We start from the raw sequence: 26,976 nt of genomic DNA, 5'->3' as shown, positions 1-26,976 counted from the left end.
ACGAGTTTTTAGCGTATCGCACGATACCAACCTGCATTTCAACACACTTAGGATTGTCTGACTGTCATTCATTACAGAAAATATCATGCATCATAAAGACAGACAGCACAAGCACACTTTACATGCAAACACTTGACAAAAAGTAGTTCTTAGTGATAAAACAACAGATCTAGAGAGGAAAATACAGACAAAAAGTGTTACATGTAACAAGTACATTTTGGTGGGATTAAAATACATATTTGAACATACGGCGACATAAACAATCTTTGATCATTTTCCTGGATTAGAAAGTCTAAGATAAACTCTGGGAAACATAAATGATTAATTCACCTCCTGAGAACCAAGTCGTTTATTTGACAGACGCAAAATGAATAAATCATTCATGAACGAACCATCTCTAAAGTCCACTAAAAATAAAAAAGCAGCTCTATTCAGTTGAATCTGTTTAATTAAACTAGAGAACGATCTAAAAAGCCTCTCCATTCTTTTTAAAGTTTATTTAGTTCTGTTTTAATGTTTTATATAACAGAATTTGATTTATAACCACATACAAAAGAATTCAATCTGTGAAAATATGGATTGAAATCAGTGGTGTTATTCTTAAATAAAACAATTAGTAACTGAAATTAAGCTAAAATCAAATTAAATACAAATATTAGATACCTAGAAAAAAGTGAAAAAAAGTGAAATCTTGCCTTGGCAGCTAACTGAAATAAGATTAAATTAAAGCATTTAAATTACTAAATCTAAAACTGAAATAAAAATAAATTAGCACTACGAAGAAATTGTAAAAAAAATAGCAACATTTTTTTTTCAGCAAATGAAACAGAGCTTAAATAAAACATACAAATTAAATAAAAACAAAAAATAAAATAAATAAATAAATAAATAAATACATTAAAAAAAATACAATAAAATAGAAATGGTACCTTGGCAACTAACTGAAATAAATACATTTAAAAAAATGACTAAATCCAAAAATATAAAATAAAAATTAATTAAAGCTATCAAATATGAAAGAAATATTTGTAAAATCTATTAAAATAATTTTTGATATTTGGTAATTGCCATAAAGCTTAAATAAAATGTAAATATAAATATTACATGAAAAACAAATAAAACAAACAAACAAAAAAATAGAAATATTGCCTTGGCAACTAAATGATATAAATAAGTACTAACATGACTAAAACTAAAATAGAAATGAAATAGAATAGAATAGATTTTCTAAATGAATAGAAAAGTAAATATAAAAAACAACTAATAAATCTGTTTTTATTAATTGAAATAAATCTTAAATAAAATACAAATATTAGATACCTTAAAAACAAACAAAAACAATGAGAAATTTTGCGTTGGCAACTTACAGAAGTAAATAAGATTAAATGAAAGCATTTAAATTACTAAATCTAAAACTGAAATAAAAATAAATTAGCGCTATGAAGAAATATTTTTCAAAAATAGTCAAATTTTTAAGCAAATAAAAAAATAGAGCTAAAATATAAATATTGTAAAAAAAAATGCATGGCAACTAACTGAAATAAATATATTTAAATACTAAAATTATTAAATCTAAAAATAAAAAATAAAAATTAATTAAAGCTACAAAGAAATATTTGTAAAATCTATTAAAATATTTTTTGGTATTTTGTAATTAATATTTTGTAATTGATATAAAGCTTAAATTAAATGAAATAAATATCAGATAAAAAAACACAAATAAAACAAACAAAATAAATTAAAATATTGCCTTGGATATGAAAAATTAAAGCTATAAAGAAATATTTTTAACAGCTAATTTTTTGGTAATTGAAATAAAGCTTAAATAAAATAAGATCTAAATATTGGATGAAGTTTATAATTATAACTAAAATGAAAATAAATGAAAGCTATAAGGAAATATATATAAAGCATATAAATTACTAAATATAAAACTAAAAAAAAAAAAACTAAAAATAAATTAGCACTATGAATAAATATTTGTAAAAAATTAGCAACACTTTTTTCAAATAAAATATAAAAAGTAAGTTAAAAAAAAAAAAAAATAAAAAAAATAAATAAATAAATAAAATAGAAATGGTACCTTGGCAACTAAATCCAAAAATATAAAATAAAAAATAATTAACGCTATGAAATATAAAAAATATATTTGTAAAATCTATTAAAATATTTTTTAATATTTGGTAATTGCCATAAAGCTTAAATAAAATGTAAATATAAATATTACATTACAAACACATATACAAACACAAATAAAACCAAAAAACAGAAATAATGCCTTGGCAACTAAATGATACAAATAAGTAATAACATGACTAAAACTAAAATAGAAAAGAAATATTAAAAGTTGTTAAGAAATATTTTTAAAAACTACCTTTTTGGTCATTTAAATAAAGCTTAAAAAATAAGATCTAAATATTATAACTGAAATGAAAAATATTAGATGAAAAATATTAGATGAAAAAAATTAGGAATGTTATCTTCGAAACTAACTAAAATAAATTAGTTTAAGCTGACGTACTAAAATGGCTAAAACTAAAACTAAAATAAACCTATTAGTAAATATTTAAAAAAATTAATAATAATGACAACACATACTTAAGATATAAGACTTAAAATATAAGAAGCTATTTCTATAATAGCATCTTCTAACACAACACTGACTGAAATCACATTTGTATGTGGTTTAAAATCAGATCAAACAAATATAATTTTTACTGATCCGACTATAACAAAAGAGGCGTTCTGCTGCCCGTCTGAGTGGTTATGACAGCCATAACGCAGAATGAAGGAGAGAGTTAGTTAGTGTGTGTAAAGGTCATCACTGTAGGTCCCTTTGAATGGCACTTAGATAAATGCTCATCAATATTAACTATCCCACAATCCCTTCACGGGTCTGTCTCGTTCTGCCTGCCTCTCTCTGTTTCCCATAACAAGTCAATGAGTCTCCAGACCCAGAGGTCGACCCCTGCTGTGACCCTTCCTCACACACGCGCGTACGGCTCTGAATGGCAGCTGATAATGACGAGTCTCTATTTTTAGAGCTGAACTTTCCTTTAATTGAGCCTCAGTCAGGGGTGCGTGAAGGTGCTCACATGTTATTTCTGCATCTTATGTCAAAGTTCATTCCTTAAACTCGGATGATTTCTACATTATATGAGTTGCAAGGTTTTCTGCATGAATATTTTTGGGTGTAAAATGAATATATTCCAGCTGGGATACTACGTTTACTGATTTCATTCAGTTTACCAACATTCATTATTCATTAATCATTATGCTCATTAATTACTCAGGATACCTGAAGAAAGCAGCAAGGAATTAGACAAGGGAATCTTACAAAAATACGTCCACATTGTATTTCACCGTTAAAAAATTAAATCAAATACAAATATACATTTTAGGCAACTAATTGAAATAAGTTTAGGTTGAAGCATTTAAAATACTATATCTACAACTGAAATGAAAATTACATAAATATATTTTTTTAAACTATTATAATTTTTTCAGTAAATGAAATAAAGCTTAAGTAAAATATAAATATTAGATGAAAAACAAACTTAATTTTTTTTTTTTTTTTTTTAGAAATGGTACCTTGGCAACTAACTGAAATAAGTTTTAAATAATAAGTACTAAAATTACCTAACCTAAACATGAATTAAAGCTATGAAGAAATATTTCTAAAAACTATTGAGATATTTTTGATAACTGATAAAAAATAAAATAAAATAAAATAAAATAAAATAAAATAAAATAAAAGTAAAAAAGCCTATTGTTAGTACAAATAAGGATCATTTCTTACTGTACAGTTCTCACTGTAATTCTCATTAATTCTCAATTATGATTCTCATTAGAATAAAAGAAATTACAAAAATTACTGTAATACAGTTTTCCTCATTTAAATTAGCTTACAGATACAGATAGAACAAATAATTGTACCATTTGTTATACTTCATAATTTACATTAATAGATTGTTATCTTTATATCTTTATATTTATGTTATATATATATATATATTTATATATATATATTTATATATATATATGTATATAAAACTTTTTCCAAAATAACATTTTAGGAAATAAACATAATATTTCTTCAATTTTATTATTATTTTTTTAAAAAAATTCTCATTTAAATAAGCTTACAGATGAAGTAAAATAATTCTACCATTTGCTATACTTCACAATTTACATTAATAGATAGTTATCTTTTTAGAGAATAATGAAAATTTGTAATAAACTGTCTGGATGCATTACATTAATGTGAACTTGGAGAGCTCACTTCCAGAACAACAATTTACAAATAAGTTACTCACCCCCTTGTCATCCAAGATGTTCATGTCTTTCTGTCTTCAGTCGTAAAGAAATTATTGTTTTTGAGGAAAACATTTCAGGATTTTTCTGCATATAATGGACTTCATTGGTGTCCTGATTTTGAACTTTCAAAATGTAGTTTAAATGCGGCTTCAAAGGCTCTAAATGATCCCAGCCGAGGAAGAAGGGTCTTATCTAGAGAAACGATCTGTAATTTTTTCGGAAAATAAAAATTTGCATACTTTTTAAGCACAAAAGCTTGTGTAGCACAGGCTCTGGGATGTGCATTCACTACATACTATTGAATCACGTCGAAAGTTCACGCCGAACGTAGCAGAAACAACAGACCCAGTGTTTACAAAGTGACTAAGAAAGTGCAAGTAAATTTGTAAATGCTGTTTACAAACAAAAAGCTACAACGATGTCAGACAATTCTGAAGTTGTAGGAGAAAATAAGATAGAGTTTATCGTCATTCTCTACCTTTTTTAGTCGGAATACACAGACGATGAACTTTGATGTGATTCGTAGTAGTGATGGGAAGTTCGGATCATTTTATTGACTCGGACCTTTGAGTCTCGTTCAGCAAAATGAACAAATCTTTTTGAGTCATCTTTGAGTTCATTTTAGCAAAATATAATTCAAATGTTATGTGTCACTTCCCTAACACATCTACTGCTTACACAAACGTTAACCGTAACCCTAACCCTAACCCAAAGACAAAACTATAATGCTATAAGAAACAGAAAAGATTCATTCATTGTTTACCTGGGTCTTTAGTCTATGATTAGCTCACCTCACCTCTTATCTGACAAGTTTTCGGGTTTGAGTCGTTCGTTCATCACGTGACAGACCCATAAGATGAACGAACGACTCGAAAAACCCAAAGACTTGAAACAGGTGAACTAATTCCAGTACAGAACCTAATAGGATGTTGTGCATGTGTGACTGAACGAATCACTCCCCCAGATGACTCGTTCTTCCCGAGTCACATTAAAGATTCGTTCAAAATGAACGAATCATTCAAGAATGCGCATCACAGAGCCTGTGACACAAGCTTTCGTGCTTAAAAAGTATACACATTTTTATTTTTAGAAAAAAATGACCGATCATTTCGCTAGATAAAACACTTCTTCCTCGGCTGGGATCGTTTAGAGCCTTTGAAGCTGCATTTAAACTACATTTTGGAAGTTCAAAATTGGGGCACCAATCAAGTCCATTATATGAAGAAAAATGCTGAAATGTTTTCCTCAAAAACCATAATTTCTTTACGACTGAAGACAGAAAGATATGAACATCTTGGATGACAAGGGGCTGAGTAAATTATTTGTAGACTTTTGTTCTGGAAGTGGACTTCTCCTTTATTTAAATAATGTGAAAATTCTTAATAGGTTCTTTACACAGGATACAATTTAATAGATTTAGAATCAATATCATTTGACCGTCATTGGTTTGTCTGACAGATCGAAACACACACAGATCCAGCAGCCTGCAGCAATCCAGGTACAGAGCTTGAACCCGTGTTTGCTGTGTCTCTGCCATCTGTGTGTGTGTGTGTGTGTGTGTCTATGTGTGAGTGCGTATGTATACTTGGTTACCTTGGCAACACATAATGGCTGATTTGCTGCAACAGAAATAGTTTGATGATTCATTCTAGTCGGAACCAATCAGAAGAGACCTTCTTCTGTCTGTCTCTCTCTCTCACACACACACACACACACACACACACACACACACACACACAAGAGACACGTTTAGTTATACATGGTCAGAAAGTCAGTTAAGTCAGTTTTCAAACTTTTTATCACTTATTTTGAGATGAACAGAAAACAAAGCAATTGTATCTAACGATCTACTTCAGGCCAAATCCAAAATAACTTTGTCAGCATTTAATTAAGCAATAAGACAGAAGAGTTTGTGCTTCTGTATATTCACTCTCCTTGTGTTATCAGCCGCTGTATTAACACCTTAAATTGTGCTTTCTTTACGCATTCAATTCTCTCTCTTTCTCTCTCTCTCTCTGTGTCCATCTGTCTCTCGCTCCATGGCAATAAAAAGCTTATTCCATTAATGGAAACAACTTTATTGGCAGTCATGGTAAAGCCTCGTTGCTATGGTCCACCCTTGATTGACAGCTGTGTTGTCACGGTAACAAAAACAGCAAGTCACTTTGCTGAAAGTGGGCTGATCATGACTTCTTACTGAGCAGGAAGTGTGTGTGTGTGTGTTTGTGTGTGTGTCGATGCATTTAAGAACAGAGCAGACGTTACAACAGTGAGTGTATTTTCAGATCTAAAACAAGGCTCAGACTTAAATTACTCAGGAAAACACATGGCTTATGTTTGGAATGGCGCTCTATTCATACTCATTTTGCACATATGACTACAAAGAAATGGCAAGTAATTAAATGTGAAATTTTGAAGTAGACAGACTAAAATAGTATTTTCTTGTAAAACACACTCCAATATATTTTTTTTAGCATTTTTTTAACTGTAATCAAAATGCAACTGTTTATTGTTAGTTTGTTCTTGTTTTTGCCTCAGGATAAAAAAAAGGTAATTGCACCTTTTTATCATAATTTACACTTTTTCCCCTCACAATTCTGAGAAATTCTAAAGTAAAAATTGAGACACAAACTCAGAATTCATAAAAAATAGTAAAAACTGATAGATGTAAAATCATAATTCATAGAAAAAATTGTGAGATGTAAACTGCAAGGTGTAAACTTACAATTCATATTAAAAATAGTAAAAATTGTGAGATGTGAATTAGGAATGCATAGAAAAAAAGTAAAAATTGTGAGATGTGAATTAGGAATGCATAGAAAAAAAGTAAAAATTGTGAGATGTAAACTCAGATTCATATTAAAAACAGTAAAAATTGCAATATGTGAACTTAAAATTCATAGAAAAAAGTAAAAGTTAAGATGTGAACTCAGAATTCATATTAAGAACATTAAAAATTACAAGATATAAACTTAAAATTAATAGAAAAAAGAAAAAATTATGAGATGTAAACTCAGGATTCATATAAAAAGTCAGAATTGTGTGATGTAAATGCAGAATTTACATTAAAAATAGTAAAAATTGCAAGATGCAAACTTAAAAAGTAAACTTAAAATGCATGTATAAATTGAGATATAAACTTCATAGAAATTCATAGAAAAAGGTAAATTATGAGATGTAAACTCAGAAGTCATATTAAAAACAGTAAAAATTGTGAGATGTAAATGCAGAATTCATAATAAAACAGTAAGAATTGCAAGATGTAAACTTAAAATTCATAGAAAAAAGTAAAAATTGTGAGATGTAAACTCAGAATTAATTTTAAAAAGACAAAATTGTGAGATGTAAATGTAGAATTCACATTAAAAACAGAAAAAATTGCAAGATGTAAACTTAAAATGCAGTCAAAAAAGTATAAACTGAAAGAAACTCAGAATTCATAGAAAAAGGTAAATTATGGGATGTAAACTCAGAATTCATATTAAAAATAAAAATTGTGAGATGTAAATTCAAAATTCACGAACAAGTAAAAATTATGAGATGTAAACTCAGAATACATATTAAAAATAGTAAAAATTACAAGATGTAAACTTAAAATTCATAGACAAAAGTAAAAATTGAGATGTAAACTCAGAATTCATATAAAAAACAGTAAAAATTGTAAGATGTAAATGCAGAATTCATAATAAAACAGTAAAATTTGTGAGGTGTAGATGCAGAATTCACATTAAAAACAGTAAAAATTGCAAGATGTAAACTTAAAATACATGTATAAATTCAGATATAATCTCAGAATTCATAGAAAAAGGTAAATCATGAGATGTAAACTCAGAATTCATATTAAAAACAGTAAAAATTGTGAGATGTAAATGTAGAATTCATAATAAAACAGTAATAATTGCAAGATGCAAACTTAAAATTCATAGAAAAAAGTACAAATTGTGAGATGTAAACTCAATTCACAGAAAAGGTAAATTATGAGATGTAAGCTCAGAATTCATATCAACAACAGTAAAAATTGTGAGATGTAAATGCAGAATGCATAATAAAAACCGTAATAATTGCAAGATGTAAACTTAAAATTCATAGAAAAAAAGTAATAATTAAAAAAAAAAAAAACTAGATTAGAGAAAGCATGAAATAGCATCATTGCACACTGCATACTATTTCAAATATATATACATAATATGTGAAAAAACACTATTTAACATATCTAATAGTCTGATCTGCTACAATCCTTTACTTCGCCCTCTACAAGTTTTCTCAAAAAAGAATGGGAGCAAGAACTAGGAGTGGAAATTTCTGAGGAAATGTGGCAGATGAGTTTAAAGGACATTAACGAACACTCTATCAGTTCTAGACACTGCCTTATTCAGTTTAAAGTCATTCACAGATTACATTATTCAAAAAAGAAATTACATAGAATTTTCAAAAATGTCTCACCTCTCTGTGACAAATGTAATTCAGTAGTTGCTGATTTGCCTCATAGTTTTATTTTTTGCTCCAAGATAAAAAATTACTGGAATGGAATTTTTGATGTCCTTTCAGAGATTTTTAGGGTGCAACTGCAGCCGGATCTGGCACTTTTTGTTTTGGGATTTTCAGAAAGTATGCATTCATTATCAGGAGCACAACACAAACTGCTTGCATATAGTTTAACTACAGCCAAGAAGCTAACACTTTTGTTCTGGAAGAAAAAGGAGGCTTCTACATGTAAGCTATGGCTTGGAGAGATGATTTCTACTTTACATTTGGAACGAATGAGGTACTGTCTAAAGGGCAAATTTGAGCAGTTTGTCAAAATTTGGCACCCTTTTCTCTGTTATCTTGATGGAAAACCTGCGGACTAATGCATAATTTGTTAATGTCATGTTTTAACATTTCTTCATCATACATTGCAAACTAATGTAAACAGGTCTTGTAAGGGATGGTTTGTGAGGTGGGGTTTTGTTTATTTTGTTTTCTTTCATTTTCCTGTCTGTCTTTTCTAATTTTAATTGTATTTTTTGCACATGTATAGAAACAAAGTATGTGAGATTGTAAATCCATCTTTAAAATCTTTATCTTTTAATAAAACTTATTTGACAAAAGAAAAAACATATCTAATAGTCCATTATAGCATTTATGAATATTATAAACACGATTTCTTCACCAAAAACAAGACACAGTTCTGATATAACAGGGAACAAAAATGCTAAATAAATAAATAAGCAATAAAACACAATTAACCATATATTTGTGCATTGCAAAGAAAAATAAATATGCTTTTAAACTTTTAAATGGCAGGATGACATAAAATTGGCTTGAATTTGTGTCACCACTTTAATCAAACAAAATGGATGAAAACTATAATATTGCTACATATGGTTATATAAATAAATATTATAAAATGTTAATATATATTGACATTGTTTTTCTTCTAAACAGTATAAATAAAAATGTTTAAATATTTGTAAAATATAATTACAATGTAAGACAATAATTCTGGTTTGATAAATAATTCATGGTGTCCACAAAATCTGCGTCTTGGAGCAAAAGTAGTGTATGGTGAGGTCATGTGGTGTTCTCTCTTTCATAGTGTCTCTCAGTGGAATGATGTGTGTTTTGGTAAATGGTAAATCAATCTGTTTGTGACCTGTAGACCCAGCAGCTACTCCAGCCTCTCTGTCTTTCTCTGTGTTGCTGATTAATAGCTCTGTTTCTATTATAGCCCCAGAGTGATTTTATTAAAGTTAACTGTGTTTAGAGCACATGACAAAACCCATCAGCCCAAAAACACACACACACACACACATAGACACACACGTGTGTTATATGAGGTCATCAGACCGCTGGGCCTGTAGTGATGATGTCAGCTTACAGCTGAAGGGTAGAGACGCTCTGATCGATCAATCACTGCTTATTAATCAATACATAACAAATCACTCCTACCTTGCAGAGTAAGACGGATGTCCAGATCGCCCCATGGTGCTTATTCAAGAGCTGGGAAAAATAACATTATATAAATATATCAGTAAATCACGACAACTAATGTTTTTATACTTTAACGCATCAAAACAAGTTGAGCAATTTGTTTTAACATCTGTTGAAATGACTTGCACAGTTGATACCTATTCCTATATAATAATATATGCATTTATGTACATATATGTAAAAAATAAAAAAAAAAATGTTGTTTTCCAATATAAATATCTAAACATTCTTGAATCAAGATGCAAAGGAGCGAGGAGCAAAACGGCTAAAATGGCTTAAAATATTAAGTTTTGTTTTCAGAAAGATTTATCAGCATTTTGTTAGTTTTGTCTAAATTCAACAGGAAAAATATATATAAAATAATATATAAAACATAAATTATATATATATATATATACACTACCGTTCAAAAGTTTGGGGTCAGTTCATTTTTATTGTTTCTTTTTTTTTTCTTTTTTTTTTTAAGAAATTAATACTTTTATTCACCAAGGATGTATTAAGTTAATAATTAAAAGTTTATTAAAAGTTAATAATAAATAATTTACATTGTTATAAAATATTTATATTTTGAGTACTTTTTAAACTTGTTATTCATGAAAGAATCCTGGAAAAAAAAATCACAGGTTCCAAAAAATATTTGGCAGCACAACTGTTGATATTATCCAACATTGATCATTCTAATAATAAATACGCATATTAGAATAATTTCTGAACGATCATGTGACACTTAAGACTGGAGTAACAGCTGATAAAAATTCAGCTTTTCATCACAGGAATAAATTCTATTTTAAAGTATGTTAAAATAAAAAAAAAACATTATTTTATATTGTAAAAACATTTTGCAATATTACTGTTTTTTTCTATATTTTTAATCAATGCAGCCTTGATGAGCATAAGAGACTTCTTTAAAGACTATTACAAGTCTTACTGACCCCAAACTTTTGAACGGTAGTGTATATGTATGTATATATATATATATATATATATATGTATGTATTTATTTATTTAACTGTTTTTTATTTTCAAAAATCATGTTTTTTAAAATTATATTATCATGTTTTTATTGTGTTTTATTGTGTTAGTCAGCTGTAATTTTTTTTTTTTTATATTTCTATTTTTAATCAAAATAACCCAACTGCAGTTTGAGATTCATTGGAATGCACAATGAAAAAACATGATTTTTGAAAATGGTTAAAAACAGTTATCTGTTTTTGTAAATAAAAAATAAAATATAATATATTAATATAAATAACATATAATAAATAATAATAATTATTAATAATTATTATTATTATTGTAGGCGTTAATTTATACAATAATATTATAATTATCATTATTGTATACATTTAAAATGTATTATCTAATTTTATTACATACTCTTTATGTGATGCTTTATGTGATGATTAATGTTGTTTTGGTCCTACTAAAAAAAATCTAAAAAATATTATTATAATTATTTAGAAACAATAATACAGTGAAATATTATTACAGTTTAAAATATTCTATATTCTTTATAATTTCTATGTGAATATATGGTAAAATGTAATTTATTCCTGTGATCAAAGCTGAATTTTCAGCATCATTACTCCAGTCTTCAGTGTCACATGATCTTCAGAAATCATTCTGATATGCTGATTTGCTGCTCAAGAAACATTTCTGGATCTTATCAGTGTTGAAACAGTTAAGCTGTCCAGTATTTTTGTGGAAACTGTGATACATCTTATTTTTTAGGATTCTTTGATTAACACAAGTTTGAGAAGAACAGCATTTATTTGAAATAGAAATATTTTGTACCATTCTGAATGTTTTTACTGTACACCGTATGGTAGAAGCATGTTAATGTTGTTTTTGTCTCAACCAGTCATAACTGTGACAGGCAAAAAGTAATTTTACCAGCTTGGATTCTATTTATGTGGCATCACACTAGAAAGCTCCGCCCACAATGAATTCCATTGGTCGCTGTGCCACAGCAGTACATTCTGATTGGCTGTGAATTTCATCACTTCTCACAGCACTTTAAATGGGAAAAGAAAAATGACTCTCAAAACTTACATAAGCCGTGCTGTCAGTGTAAGGAAGGGGAAGCTGGAATAGTCTGAATGAATATAATAAATGGAGAGTCCACACAGTTGAGCTCAATTATTTCTGTGGCTAAAGGTGATTTCAAACATTCATCAGAATATAAAAGACCGATAACGTAACGTAAATGTGTGTGAGTGTGGGCTGACAAAAGGTCAGGTCGACTGGTGTGTTAAATTTAGACGGTTTAACAGAGTGACATCAGTGTTAGAGCAGACTGTACCACGTTTTCATCACACCCCTGAAGGTTGTTAAGAAGCACAGACACACACACTTAAAAACATGAGTCTCAGACACCTCAAGGCTGTGTTAAAAAAGATCCGCTCTTCTTATTCCCCACAGGACGAGCTACTATAACAGAACACAAGACTGTAAAAACGGCCTCTTTTAACACCGAAACACAGACAGAGAGACGTCTCTGATGCCACTGAAGTCGACATTAAAAGCTTCTCACAACTCGTTTTACCCTGACGTAATTCTGAGAAAAACGAGAGGTTCGATAAGAAGAAAAATGTAGGACAGGATTTGATTCTATTCATCAGAAATGGGACGTGATCGTGATAAGAGAGCATTATTAGCAAAAAATTAAAATGAAATTAAAATAAAAGCTACTGTAGTTATAATTCTTTTAATAACAGATTATGAAAACATCAGTGATATTTTAATTAAGATAATATTGGAGTGTTTGTCAATGTTTTGAATTATTTTTGTGTATTGTAGTTATTTTAGATTTTATTTCTGTTATTTTAAAAGTTTTTGGTCATTTTTTCTCACTTTTATTTTTTATATATTTTTATTTTTTTATGTAGTTTTTTTTTAATATTTTTATTTCAGTTTTACTTATTTTTGTATCAAGTTAAACTATGCTAAAAATGCTGTAGGATTAAATTTGAAACTATTTTCAGTCTAGTAAATTGCTATATATATATATATATATATATATATGTATATATATGTATGGACTTACTTCACTCAGTCATTTATTTATTAACTTTATAACAGTAAATAAATATTGGTTCTGCATATCGGTTATCGGGCAAATAATCGGTATCGGTAATAAAAAATAAATTTCGGTCAATTACTAATATATAATATATATATATATATATATATATATATATATATATACACACATATACACATATATGTATATAACATACATAATATAGCAAGCTGTTTTTGTACCTTTTATTTCATTTGAAATTATAGTTTTAGTTTTCATTGTTTTGGTCGGTCATATTAAAACTATAATATTGCAACATAATATTTATTTAAATATGTATTATAAAATGTTTTTGTCCGAAACAGTATAAATGAAATCAAAATAATTATATCCAAATTTTATTTCTGCATTTATTTGATCCAAAGTACAGCAAAAACAATACGATTCTGAGATAATTTTATCTTAATTTAAATTAACTGATTTCTATTTGATTATATTTAAAAATGTAATTTATTCCTGTGATCAAATCTGAATTTTCAGCATCATTACTCCAGTCTTCAATGTCACATGATCATTCAGAAATCATTCTAATATGCTGATTTGCTGTTCAAGAAACATTTGTTATTATTATTATCATCAATATTTAAAAGAGCTGAGCAGATTTTTTTCACAATTCTTTTTGATTTTTGGAAAAAATAATAGAAAGTAATACTTTTATTCATCAAGGATGCGTTAAATTGATCAGGTGTGATGATAAAGACATTTATAATGTAATAAAAGATTTCTATTTCAGATAAATGCTGCTCTTCTGAACCTTCTATTCAATCAAAGAAACCCCCCAAAAAACATAATAATAATTATAATAATAAATAAATAAATAAATAATAATTAATACAATTAAAAATGTTTAATAATTAATAAAAAAATAAACAATTATTTAAAATAAACAACAACAATAATAATAATATAAATAAACAATAATAATAATTGTTTCTTGAGCAGCAAATCAGCATATTAGAATAATTTCTGAAGGATCATGTGACACTGAAGACTGGAGTAATGATGCTGAAAATTCAAGTTTGATCACAGAAATAAATTACATTTTAAAATATATTCACATAGAAAGCAGTTATTTTAAATAGTAAAAATATTTCACAATATTCCTGATTTTGATCAACTTAAATCATCCTTGCTAAATAAAAGTATTAGTTTATATCATTTCTTTCCCACCAAAAAATAATAATAATACTGACTCAAAGAATCCTAAAAATGTGCTCAACTGTTTTAAATATTAATAATAATAATAATAAAAATTCTTGAGCAAATCAGCATATTAGAATGAATTCTGAAGGATCATGTGACTCTGTAGACTGGAGTAATGATGCTGAAAATTCAGCTTTGATCACAGGAATAAATTATATTTTAAAATATATTCAAATAGAAAGCAGCTATTTTAAAGAGTAAAAATATTTAAAATTTTTACAGTTTTTGCCATACTTTGAATCAAATAAATGCAGTCTTAGTGAGCAGATGAGACTTCTTTAAAAACTTTTGGTAGTGTAAATAAAGTATTATTCCTCCTCCATACCTTCATCAACGATTCGTTTATCCTGATTATCACATCAGTTTCACTAACTGTGGCCCGAATCTCCATGGCGACCGTCTGCCGCTGATATTCTGAGTAGAGAGTGGCGTTGAGTCTATAAATAACCGGACAGACGGTTCATCCTGCCATTAATTGATCTGTCGATGAATCAGACAGTAAATGATGATGGAGGATTAGCATCTGACAGCATAAAGCGCTCAACACATCTCTCACACAACTCTGACTTTAAACAATAAATACTCAACAGGTCCTGTGAGACACAGAGATGGAAGCTTTTCACACAGGTCTTTTTATCAGCGTTTTACAAACACACCCGTACACTGAGTTTCTGAGAGAGACGGTTATGACAGAAACACCTGAGTGACAAATAAAAGAGAAGTGCAGGAACAGGCTGTTTGATCCTACAGTGAAAACTAGAGTATGTCATTCATAGAAAGCGACAGAAAATGCAACGTTATGAACTTACATCAAAGAAGTGACAAACTCTCGGTGTGTGTGTGTGCGCTGGAATAAATGATGTGCTCGACGCCTTTGAAGATTAAACACTGACTACTGTAGTCTCTCTCTTTCATCCGCACTCAGGAAAACATGGAAAAATGTGTTTATTATTGAACTTGAATCTCAGAAAATCCTGTCAAGAACATATTCATATTTCAAAATCAAACGGAAAAAACAAAGAAAATATATTTAGTATGAAGACAATATATCCTGTTATAAGACCTCTGGTATTTCATCAGTATTTATTTATTTAACAATATAAGGAATTTATATAAACATATATAAAGATTTAAAGAAGTCTCTTCTGCTCACTAACCCTGCATTCATTTGATTCAAAATACAGCAAAAGCTGTAAAATTTTGGAATATTTTTAGTATTTAAAATAACTGTTTTCTATATGAATATATTTTAAAATGTAATTTATTTCTGTGATTTCAAAGCTGAATTTTCAGCATCATTACTCCAGTCTACAGTGTCACATGATCCTTCAGAAATGATAGAAACTGATACTTTTATTTAGCATCAAAAGTGATGATAAAGACATTTATAATGTTACAAACGATTTCTATTTCAGATAAATGCTATTCTTCTGAACTTTCTGTTCATCAAAGAAGCCTGAAAAAATTCTACTCAGCTGTTTTCAACATAATAATAATAATAAATGTTTTTTGAGCAGCAAATCAGAATATTAGAATGATTTCTACACACATATATTACTATTTTATATAATATAATAATTTAAAAAATCGAAATAAAATAAATATACATTTATTTTTAAATTATACAAACATAAAAGGATTTTTATAAAAAAAATATTGAGTATTATTATTAAATATTATCATAATAGAACTTTTGTAAAATTTATTAAAATGTAATTTATTCCTATGATGGCAAAGCTTAAGTTTATTCCTATTATGGCAAAGATGAAATATTAACTAATTATTCATTTAGATTTATTAATCTAAATCTTAAACTTATGCAGGTATGTACCAAATACAGTATTTTTATATGTAATAGTATAAAATGTAAAAAAAATTCTATATGTAATATGAATGGATTTTTATAATTCAATTTTTATTTTTTATTTAATTTATCATTTCAATGTACATAAATAATTAATAAATGTAAATAAATAAATGTAAATTAATGTAAATAAATAATTTCCTAAAAAATAAAAAATTCAAATGCTGATTTTTATTTATTTTCTTTTTTCATTGTTTGCAATTCGTTTAATTTTGGAGTGAAAAATGACCTTTTATTTTCTCTCTTTGAAACATGATTCGCTGTTTGTCTTGTTCTTTTCTGTGTGATATAGTATATTTTTTGTGCAGTTACCATATATGACACTGAACTGAAACTCTCTCTCTGCAGTTTGTTCACAGTATTCTCGAGGAGTCTTTGCGATCTTCGGCCTGTACGATAAGCGTTCGGTCCACACTCTGACGTCGTTCTGCAGCGCGCTGCACATCTCTCTGGTGACGCCCAGTTTCCCCGCCGAGGGCGAGACGCAGTTCGTGCTTCAGCTGCGGCCGTCCATCCGCGGGGCGTTACTGAGCCTCCTGGATCATTACGACTGGAACCGATTCGTGTTCCTGTACGACACCGACAGAGGTAAGAAACACACACTCGTAACATACTGAAGCAGGACACTAAACTCAACGGGGCATTTTTATCAAACGTAAAGAGCAAATACTTCCTGTTTAAATACATCCTGGAGTCTCGGTTTAATGATCTGTTTGTTTGAGCAGCCTGACATGTCAGCTTCCGACTCCAACAGTTTCTGCAGAGAGAGAGCAGAGATGAATGAGCTGTAGGAGTGTTGCAGAGAACCTTAAGGAAAGGATCATTAATTTTGCAGTTCAGTTTGCTACATACTTAAAATTTAAACCAGACAGAAAAGTGAGGAAATAGCTAAGACAGAACCAGATGTAACATTATGAGCTTAAAAGACATAAGAACATACCTTGTGTTTGCATATGACAGAAGGCTGAGAAAATTGTGATTGTTTTTTAATCTTAATGCCAGTGAAATATCCAGCATGCACAGGGAAAAACTGAATGAAGAGATCATTTAAATAATGTTACACATTCAGGGTTATTTTTGGTAAATAAAATTATTTTAAAAAACATTTTTGTTAGTTGGAAAAAAAGAAGAAGCTTAAACTAAATAAAAATTACAATTGTAAAAAAAAAAATGCTAGAAATTCAATTAAAATCAAAACTGAAAATATAAAATAAAACCTATTCAAAATATTAATAAAATAATTGTAGTATAATAAATAATACCAAAATAAAATAAAAATTAGATTAAAAAAAATGAAATGTTGCCTTGGGAAATAACACGCAACAAGATTTATTTTAAGCACTTAACTTACTAACTGGAAAACTAAAATGAAATTAAACTAAACCTAAATAGTAATATAAAAAAAAAGAAAAAACGACAAAATTACAAAAAATTAAATTAAATGTAAAAAAATAATAATAATAATAATAATAATAATTCCAAAATAAAATAAAACTTAAAACTTAAAAATTAAACTTAAAACAATTCATTAAAATTAAATGTAAAAACAAATTAATTAAAAATATTAATAAAAGAAAGTGTAATACATAATTCTAAAATAAAACAAAAATATTAAATAAAACAATAAATGTTAAGTATTAATAAAGGTATTGGCAATACATAATTCTAAAATACAATAAAGTATTAAATAAAAAAAACTTAAAACAAATTAGAAATTATGCCTTGGCAAGCTGAAGCACTAAAAATAATATTGTAAAACTGAAATAATTGGAAATCTAAAAAGGAAATGACTAAATTAAATGTATAAAAATAAATGTAAAATATTAATAAAACGTAATAGTAATAAATAATTCAAAAATAAAATAAAAAACAATATAAAATAAAAAAAAAAAAAAATAAATAGAAATGATGCCTTGGCAACTAATGGAAATATGTTTAGGTTGAAGCACAACAAATATTATTGTAAAGCTGAGATAAAAATAAACTGAACCTAAATAATAATATTAAAGAATAGAAATGATGAAATGACTAAAAATCAAACTGACATTAAAATAAAAACTGAAAATATAGAAATAAAATAATAATTATTAAATTAAAAGAAATAAACTTTTTATATAAACTATATAAAACTTTTTAATATTAATAGAAAAACTTAAAAATAAATTGAACCTAAATAGTAATATTAATTAAAAAAAAATACTCAAAATCAAACTAAAATTTAAATAAAAACTGAAAATATAAAAATGTAAAATATTATTAAAAATAAAAGAAATACATAACTCTATTAATGAAATAAAAATAAATAGAAATTGAAAATAAAACTGAAAATATAAAATCAATTCAAAATATTAATAAAATCCATAAAAGCACATATATAATACTAAAATATCACTTTAGTATTACATTACAGTGCAAACCAAAGATGGATGGTCGACTAATCATCTAGTTGTTGAACAAACATCTAGTCAATTATGGAGGTTAATTACTGCCAACTTTTCATATAGTGTTTAGCAGTTACTTACAATAATTGTTCATTTGGCAATTCATGCCAACTTCAATTAATCACCAATGACGTATTTTACTCGCAAACTATTTTTTCACTTAGTCAGATGTTTGGTTTAGATATTTAGGGATCAACGGCAGATTGTTGTTGAACACATCAGAAACATAACGCTATAAAAGACAGACACTGCTAAACATAAACAAACTAAAGCTTAAGCAGAATCTGCACAAACACACACGATTGTAAACACACACGTTGGCGTCGGTGTCGGAGTCACAGCTGCCGTCTAATTCTCTCGCCTGGCATCACGGGAGCCCTGCAGTGAGGCGAGACCCACGTGTGCGTGCCAGGCAGGACGCTTTCCAGAAAAGGAGAACTTCTTAATACGACTCGCTCTACTCCGGCCCATTTTAAGCCCAGCGTTCGGCCACAGAGCGCCAGAGATCTCCTGCCTGCTGTCGGTCGGCTGTTCCTCCACGGCGCGGAGGTCAGCGGAGCGTTAACTGCTCATCCTCGAGCCCAGAGCGACGCGGGCCGCAAGCCAATCATCCAGTCATCCGTGATCTCCTGCTTAAAGGCCAGAAAGAGAAGCTAATGGATCCACTCGCATCCGCTTTCTTCCCTCATCTTCATTTTCTTCATCTCCTCCCTCGCCTAATAAGTGCTGATGTTTGAATTTGACCGCTAGTCTCTTGAGCCGCTTCATCCGAGCTGGCATTGAGTCCAAGGACGACGCAGCGTGTTTTTCACATCAATTTTGTTTTCGTCCTCCGCTTTTGAAATAAGTTTAGGCTGAAGGACTTGGATTGCTAACTGAGAAACTGACATAAAAATAAACCTAAATAGTTAATGTTAGTATACAAAAAAATTATGAAAATAATAAATAAATAAATATCATCATAATAAATAATACTAAGATAACATAAAAATTAGATTACAAAAAAACAAACAAAAAAAAAACATAAATGTTGCCCTGGCAACTAAATGATATTAGTTAACTGGAATAAAATAAATTAAAACAATAAAATATAATATATAAAACCTATATATTAAACCTAAATTATAATATTTAAAATTTACTGAAAAATTATTTCAAATGTAAAATGAAGAAATTAATTTAAAAATATTTTTATAAATCATAATAATAAAAAATACTAAATATCTAAGTAACTAATATAACTAAACTAATAAGTTTAAGTTGAAGCACTCAAATTAATAACTGGACAACTGAAATAAAAAATAAATGTAACCTAAATATTAATATTGAAAAAATTAATAAAACATTACAATTATTAAATGTAAAATAAAAATGTAAATAATAATAATAAAAAATATAAATATAAAATATAACATAAAAATACATTCAAAATAATAAAAAAATAATAGTAATAAATAATAAAATAAATGAAACCTAAATACCTAAATAAAAAAATTAACAGAAATTACTAAATGATTAAAAAAAGTAAAATAAAAAAACAAATATAATTTAAATGTAGAATATAATATAAAAAATAAGAATTAAATAAATAAAATATTAAACCTAAACAGTAATAACTAAAGTTTATTGAAAATTATTTAAAATGTAAAAAAAAAAAAAAAAATAGAAAATTAATTTCAAATTATTAATAAAAATCATAGTAATAAATAACACTAAAATGAAATAGATACTGGATTAAAAAATAATAAAAGTATTAAGTATTAATTAAAAATAAAAATTTGAATACTAATAATTATGTAAAATATAAAATATAATATAAAAATACATTCAAAATAATACAAAAAATAATAGTAATAAATACTAAAATAAATGAAACCTAAATAGTAATGTATAAAAAACTAATGAAAATTACAAAATGATTAAAAAATGTAAAACAGAAAAGATCAAATAAACTATAAAAAATTATATACAATGTTATTTAAATGTAGAATATATATATATATATATATATATATATATATATATATATATAGTAAACCTACATAGTAATATTCAAAGTTTACTGAGAAATTATCAAAAATGTAAAACAAAGAATAAAATATAATTTCAAAATATTAGTAAAAATCATAGCAAATAATAATACTAAAATGAAAGATACAATTAAAAATAAAATAATAATTCTGTACAATATAAATATAAAATATAAAAATACATTCAATAATGATAGTAATAAATACTAAAATAAATGAAACCTAAATAGTAATATTACCAAACAAATGAATAAAAATGAGAAAAATTATTAAAAAATTAAAAATAAAAATATATAAAATATAATTTAAATCTATAATATCATATAAAATGAAATAAGAATAAAAAATAATAATAATATAGGTTAACTAGTGGCAACTTCTCAGAAAGTGTTTTAGCAATTGTTTACTAAAACTATTATTTACTACTTGATTCACAAAATGAATTTCATTAATAATTCATTTTGTTATTCATAAGCACCATTATGATCTCGTCTCTTGAGCCGCTTCATCTGGAGCTGGCATTGATTCCAAGGACGACGCAGCATGTTTTTTCCCGTCGATTTTGCCTTTGTCCTCGTGTTTTTGTTGACTCCCCGAGCGCTGAGGAGGTTTATCTGGCTCGGAGACACTCGACTTGACCTCACACCTCCGTCAGCGGATCTGCATTGCGGATCTGTTCGCTAAAACGTCTCCGATCGCTCGCTCGCACATGTGAAACGGCTGATCGCAGGGGAACGGCCAGCTTGTCTGGAGATGTTAGCATCACTGCCAGCGGATATGGGAAAAAAAAGATATCTATTCACAAATGAACACAAATTCTTTAACTAAACCCATACTGCAGCTGACTTTTGCCAAAAAACACTTATTTGGAGAGGAAGACACTTTACTGACATGTAAAACAACTAAGCACTTGTTAAAAGTACACTTTGTACATTTCTACAGAAAACAGAGAAGAATAAACAGAAATGTGTGTAGATCTTAGGGTTTTTTTTGATATTGACAAAAATGTCTTAATATTGTTGATAATATTTTGCAGTTACAAAAATGACAGTTGTCATTAAGGGCCAAGTTTGCCATCTTAAATTGATTTCCAGAGGCGTTTTACCTTTATATGAGCTTTTTTTCTAACTTTATTTGATGCATGTGTCATATTTTGCCAAAAACTCCATTTTGCATTGCAAAAGTGGCACATTTACAGCTGCATAAACAATCCTATGAGATTGTTTTAAAATTAATATTTTGCATATTGAAATATGTTTTAAAAAATTAAGTGTAAAATTAAGTAAAGTCACTAAAGTCATTTATTCAATCCATTCCTTCTGCAGCGTTTGAACAGATACTGTCAAATGAAATTCCAGGACCTAAAAACTAAAAAAAATAAATAAATAAAAAATAAATTTCACTATAGTAAAACCATGGTTAACTTTCTAAAGGGATTTATATTTGTGTATACTTTCTGTTTTCATTGTTTTGTTTTTATAATTGTACAACCTTAATGTTTTGACGTTTTCTACTGTTTAATGAAAAAATTTTGAAAAAAAGATTCGCGAACCACCATTTCAGAATCGGAGAATCATTCATTCGCGAAATGACTCACGAACCCGCTCCGAACTCTCGATCTGAATCTAATGATTCGCGTTACGCGATCTGAAATCCCGATCCGTAAAGTTCCGATCTGTTTAAGTCAAATGAATCGCGAACCTGCTCTTAAGTTCCGAATTAAATGATTCGCGATACGCGATTCGAAGTCTCGATCTGAATCTAAACGATTAACGATCCGATTGGAGCGCTTCGAAACAGTGAATCATTTTGCGACGCAAACTGATTCGGAGTTTCGAAAAGCTCCGTTTCACCCATCACTGTTCTTGTTTTTTACAATTATTAACGATGTCGAAATTCGAAAATGAGTATCTCTTTTCATTGAATCTGGTTTTTGCTAGTGAATCGCTTGAAATGAATGATCACGAGTTTGAATCAATCGGAGCGGTTCTAACATAAATGACTCACTCAATTGATTCGGTTCATTTTTTCCTCATTTGGCGTCTTCAGCCATGTTTACGCTACACTGTCAGTACTAGTGCTGGCTCAGCTTGCTAGTTTAATAATATTAACTAAAATAAACAAAATGAAAAATTTTTTGAATTGCGTGAATTTTGCATTAAAAGATGTGCTTATTGTAAAAATATTGTTATTTTCAAGGGTTCTCCAGGCCTTAAATTTCATAAAGTATAATTCAAGTACTTCAAGCACTTTTATTATTATTTTTTATATGAAACGATACGTTTAAATACGAATGAGTTTAAATATTAAATTAAAACCGCCAGTAGGAGGCGGCACCGAGTCATTTATTTAACCGAACAGCTGATTCATTCAAAAACGAAGCAAGCAACTGTCTTTATGAATGCATCGTCGAATCATTGATTCATTCAGAGAAGTGATTCATTCAAGAACGAAGGAAGTGACTGTATTTATGAATGGATGATTCAATTTAATTCGTTCAAATGGATGATTTCTTCAAGAAAGAAGTGATCGTGACTGACTTTATGAATGGGTAACGTATTTGAATCATTGATTCTATCAAAAGCGATTCATTCAAAAAACCGCTAACGTTATATTTCCCTCAGAGACGCACAACGGTTCTGTTCTGTATCTTTAAAATGATTTAAAAAACCTGATCAAATTAGATTTTCATTACAAGTTTTGGTAATATCGACGTTTAACCGCATTGAATGATCGAATCAAGAGAAAGCTGAGCTCTGTTGTCTGCTAATTCGAGGGAAAAAGCGACTTTCTTTAGTGTTGGTCATTAAAAAGCGCATTTTAAAGTGTAAAATAGACTTATATTATAGACTTACATTTTTTCTGTCAGTCGCCTCAGGAGAGTCGCCCCGTTCTTCGCTACGGTTAACTACGGTGTCCGTCCGGTAGGTTAACGGACGTCTCTATTTCCGTTCGGCGTGCCGTTACAGCAGTGCTGGAATCCGCTGGGTTAGCGAATGTTAACAGCTCAGTTGAACTAACAGCTCCACTTACAGGCCCAGAGTAACTGACACAGCCGTCGCTGCTGGCGCGCTCACTTTAGCCGAGAAACTGACCATCTGGCAGTCTGGATCGGACTGTTGGCGATCGGTTCCAGCTACTGCTCCGCGTTAGCTTAACGCTTTGGCACTGGAGTCTTGCTACTGTTACATTTCTTTATAAACATTGACTACCCGAAGTGAAAAACTACTATACTTAGTACAACACAGTGTGTACTGCATATGGCTTGATATTAAAAAAGTATGAGACTGTATGGAGGACAAAATACTAAACATTTCAAAATATGCCACATGCATGCTTAAGTCAGCCAGTGGCCTTTAGTTATCAATTTGTTAAATAAATAGTTTATGAGGCAGCATGTAGTATGAAATACAGTAGGAGTAATTTCAGTTTGAATAATAATAAAAAAAAAAAAAAAACTTAAGGTGCCAAATGTAACTTGGTTTTTAATTCAGTCTTCAGAAATAAAGACATTTGCAAAGGGAAAAAATGTAAACATAAAAAAAATAATTAACTAATTAATTAATTAACAGGAAAAGTGTGCTAAAATTAAAATTAATAAAATATAATTCTCCCCTACATTTTTTTAAAAATCTGGAATATTGTGTTTCACAGAAATGTCACATTATGAAATAAAATTGTATTAAATTATTCAAAATGCATTAAAATTCTGTATGTAAAAAATGTTTTAATATTTTAATATTTTAATAATAACATTTTATAATAAAATTTTATTTTATAATTAAAAAAAATATATTATAAAACACCTGATTTCTTACACCAAACTTATACCCGCTTTGAATTGTTTTGATCATTCACACCAAACATCTCCAAAACCTTGCATTTTAATTTAAATATTTTAAAATATTTACATAGATAAAAACTTTAATAAAACTACATATAGCACCATGAGCTCTTTTTAGCCATTTTGCTGACTTGGAAAATATTTAATATATTTTTTCAAATGCAAATATTTAAGTATTTGTAATATTTTAAGGTATTTAAAAAATGATAAAACATATGATTGTTACACCAAATTTAAACCCGCTTTGAATCATTTTGATCACTCACACCAAACTTCTCCAAAACCTCGCATTTTTATTTAAATAGTTAAAAATATTTACATATTAAAAAAACATTTTACATAAAATAACAGCACTATGTATAGCACTGTGAGCTCTTTAAGCCATTTTGATATGATTGTTACACCAAATTTAAATCCACTTTAAATCATTTTGATCACACACCTCAAACTTTTCCAAAACCTTGCATTTTTATTTAAATATTTTAAAATATTTACATATTTAAAATGAAATAATAAAACTGTATATAGCATTTTACTGACTTGGAAATTATTCTATAATTTTTTAAAATCCAAATATTAAGTATTTGTAATGTTTTAAAATATTAGAATTTTACCAAATATATTTAAAAATATATGAATTATAAAACACGATTGTTACACCAGATTTAAACCTGCTTTGAATCGTTTTGTTCACTCACACCAAACTTTTCCAAAACCGCATCTTTATTGAATTATTTTAAAATATTTACATATTTAAAATCATTTTTAATATAAAATAATACAACTATATATAGCATTGTGAGCTCTTTGAGCCATTTTTCTGAATTGGAAAATATTCTAAAATTAAAAAGAAAAAAAAGTCAATATTTTTTAAGTGATTTGTGATATTTTAAAATATTTAAATATTCACAAATATATTAAAATTTTTTTATAAAATATATACGATTGTTACATGAGATTTAAACCCACTCCGAATTGCTTTGATTGTTTGACACACCAAACTTCTCCAAAACCTTGTCTTTTGAAGACATCTCACGCAGTGTACTTTGATTATACTTTTGTAATCCAAAGTAGCATGTCACATGCCTATACATTCTGTGTTTGAAAAGCAGCAGGTCTATTCTGTGTTTACATGCGGCGTGAGAGGCGAGCATCCGTCCGTCCGTTCTGTCCACACACACACAGACTGGGGTTTGTGTACAGAGGATTCTCCAGCTCTCTGCTGCCAGTCTGTGTTTACTCACAGGACAGCTGGTGCCGTTTCATTATGATTGTGTGTGTGTGTGTGTGTGTGTGTGTGAGCTCACGGTCATCTGTGGTCTGTGTGTTGTGGTTCGTGTCATATCTGTTGTTCTGAACCTGCACAAACCTCCACACACACACACACACACACAGAGGGAGGCTGGACGCTGCATTTGTCCTGATGTCCAAAGTCCTGCGGTGCGACTAAGGGCCAATTTAAAGGACATCTGTTGCTCTTGGCCGACATAACTGGCACACCGATGCAGAATACACACGGGACATTTGGACAGGAGACAGAGCAGAGAGCAAACACACACCTGTAGAAACACACACACACACAGTCTGGAAAGGTGAATGTGGCTGAATTATGCCGCTTCTCACTTTTTAGTATTTGCATAAAATTGCATTAAAGTTTTTTCATAGTTTGGCAGAGAGTCTGTGTTATTTTAGTATCACTGAGGAACTATTAATTTTTTTATTAATATTTTGAAAGATTTTTTTATTTTCTGTTTTGATTTTAAATTAATTTTTTTTTGTGCTTTTGTCATTTTTATTCTTTTTTTATATCTATTTTTTATTTTTAGTGTCATTTTAGTACATAAACTTTTTATATTTTGGCAGACACTGGAATCAGATTTTAGTATTACTGATATATTCTTATATTTTATTGAGATACTTCAAATTAGTTTTTATCTATACAGTTTATTTTAGCTTTAGTCTTATTTTAGTAATTTTTAATTAATATTTTCAAATTAGTTTTTTTAGATTTCTGTTTTAAATGTAATACTTGTGCTTTTGTCGTGTGTGTGTGTATGTGTATATATATACATATATATATATATATAGTTTATTTTAGTTTTAGTACATAAACTTATTTAATTTACAAAAAGTTTATTTTTCATACTTTGGCAAATGTTTTGGAGTCAGAGTTATTTTAGTATTATTGAGATATTCTTATAGTTTTTAATTAATATTCCAAA

General features: G+C 28.3%; 1 protein-coding gene across 6 annotated transcripts in view; it reads left to right on the top strand.

Annotated features, from left to right (window-relative positions):
- gria4a (glutamate receptor, ionotropic, AMPA 4a) overlaps positions 1–26,976 on the top strand; it is a 113,821-nt gene that overhangs the window by 11,045 nt on the left and 75,800 nt on the right. For all 6 annotated transcript variants that reach the window (XM_051130142.1, XM_051130141.1, XM_051130140.1 and 3 more), the window contains one exon: positions 16,788–17,027. In XM_051130142.1, the coding sequence (XP_050986099.1) occupies positions 16,788–17,027 (240 nt within the window). The remainder of the gene's footprint in view (positions 1–16,787; positions 17,028–26,976) is intronic.

The sequence above is a fragment of the Labeo rohita genome, chromosome 15, assembly GCF_022985175.1.
Source record: "Labeo rohita strain BAU-BD-2019 chromosome 15, IGBB_LRoh.1.0, whole genome shotgun sequence".
In the NCBI taxonomy this organism is placed as follows: Eukaryota; Metazoa; Chordata; class Actinopteri; order Cypriniformes; family Cyprinidae; genus Labeo; species Labeo rohita.
This window is presented reverse-complemented; position numbering and strand designations above follow the sequence as displayed.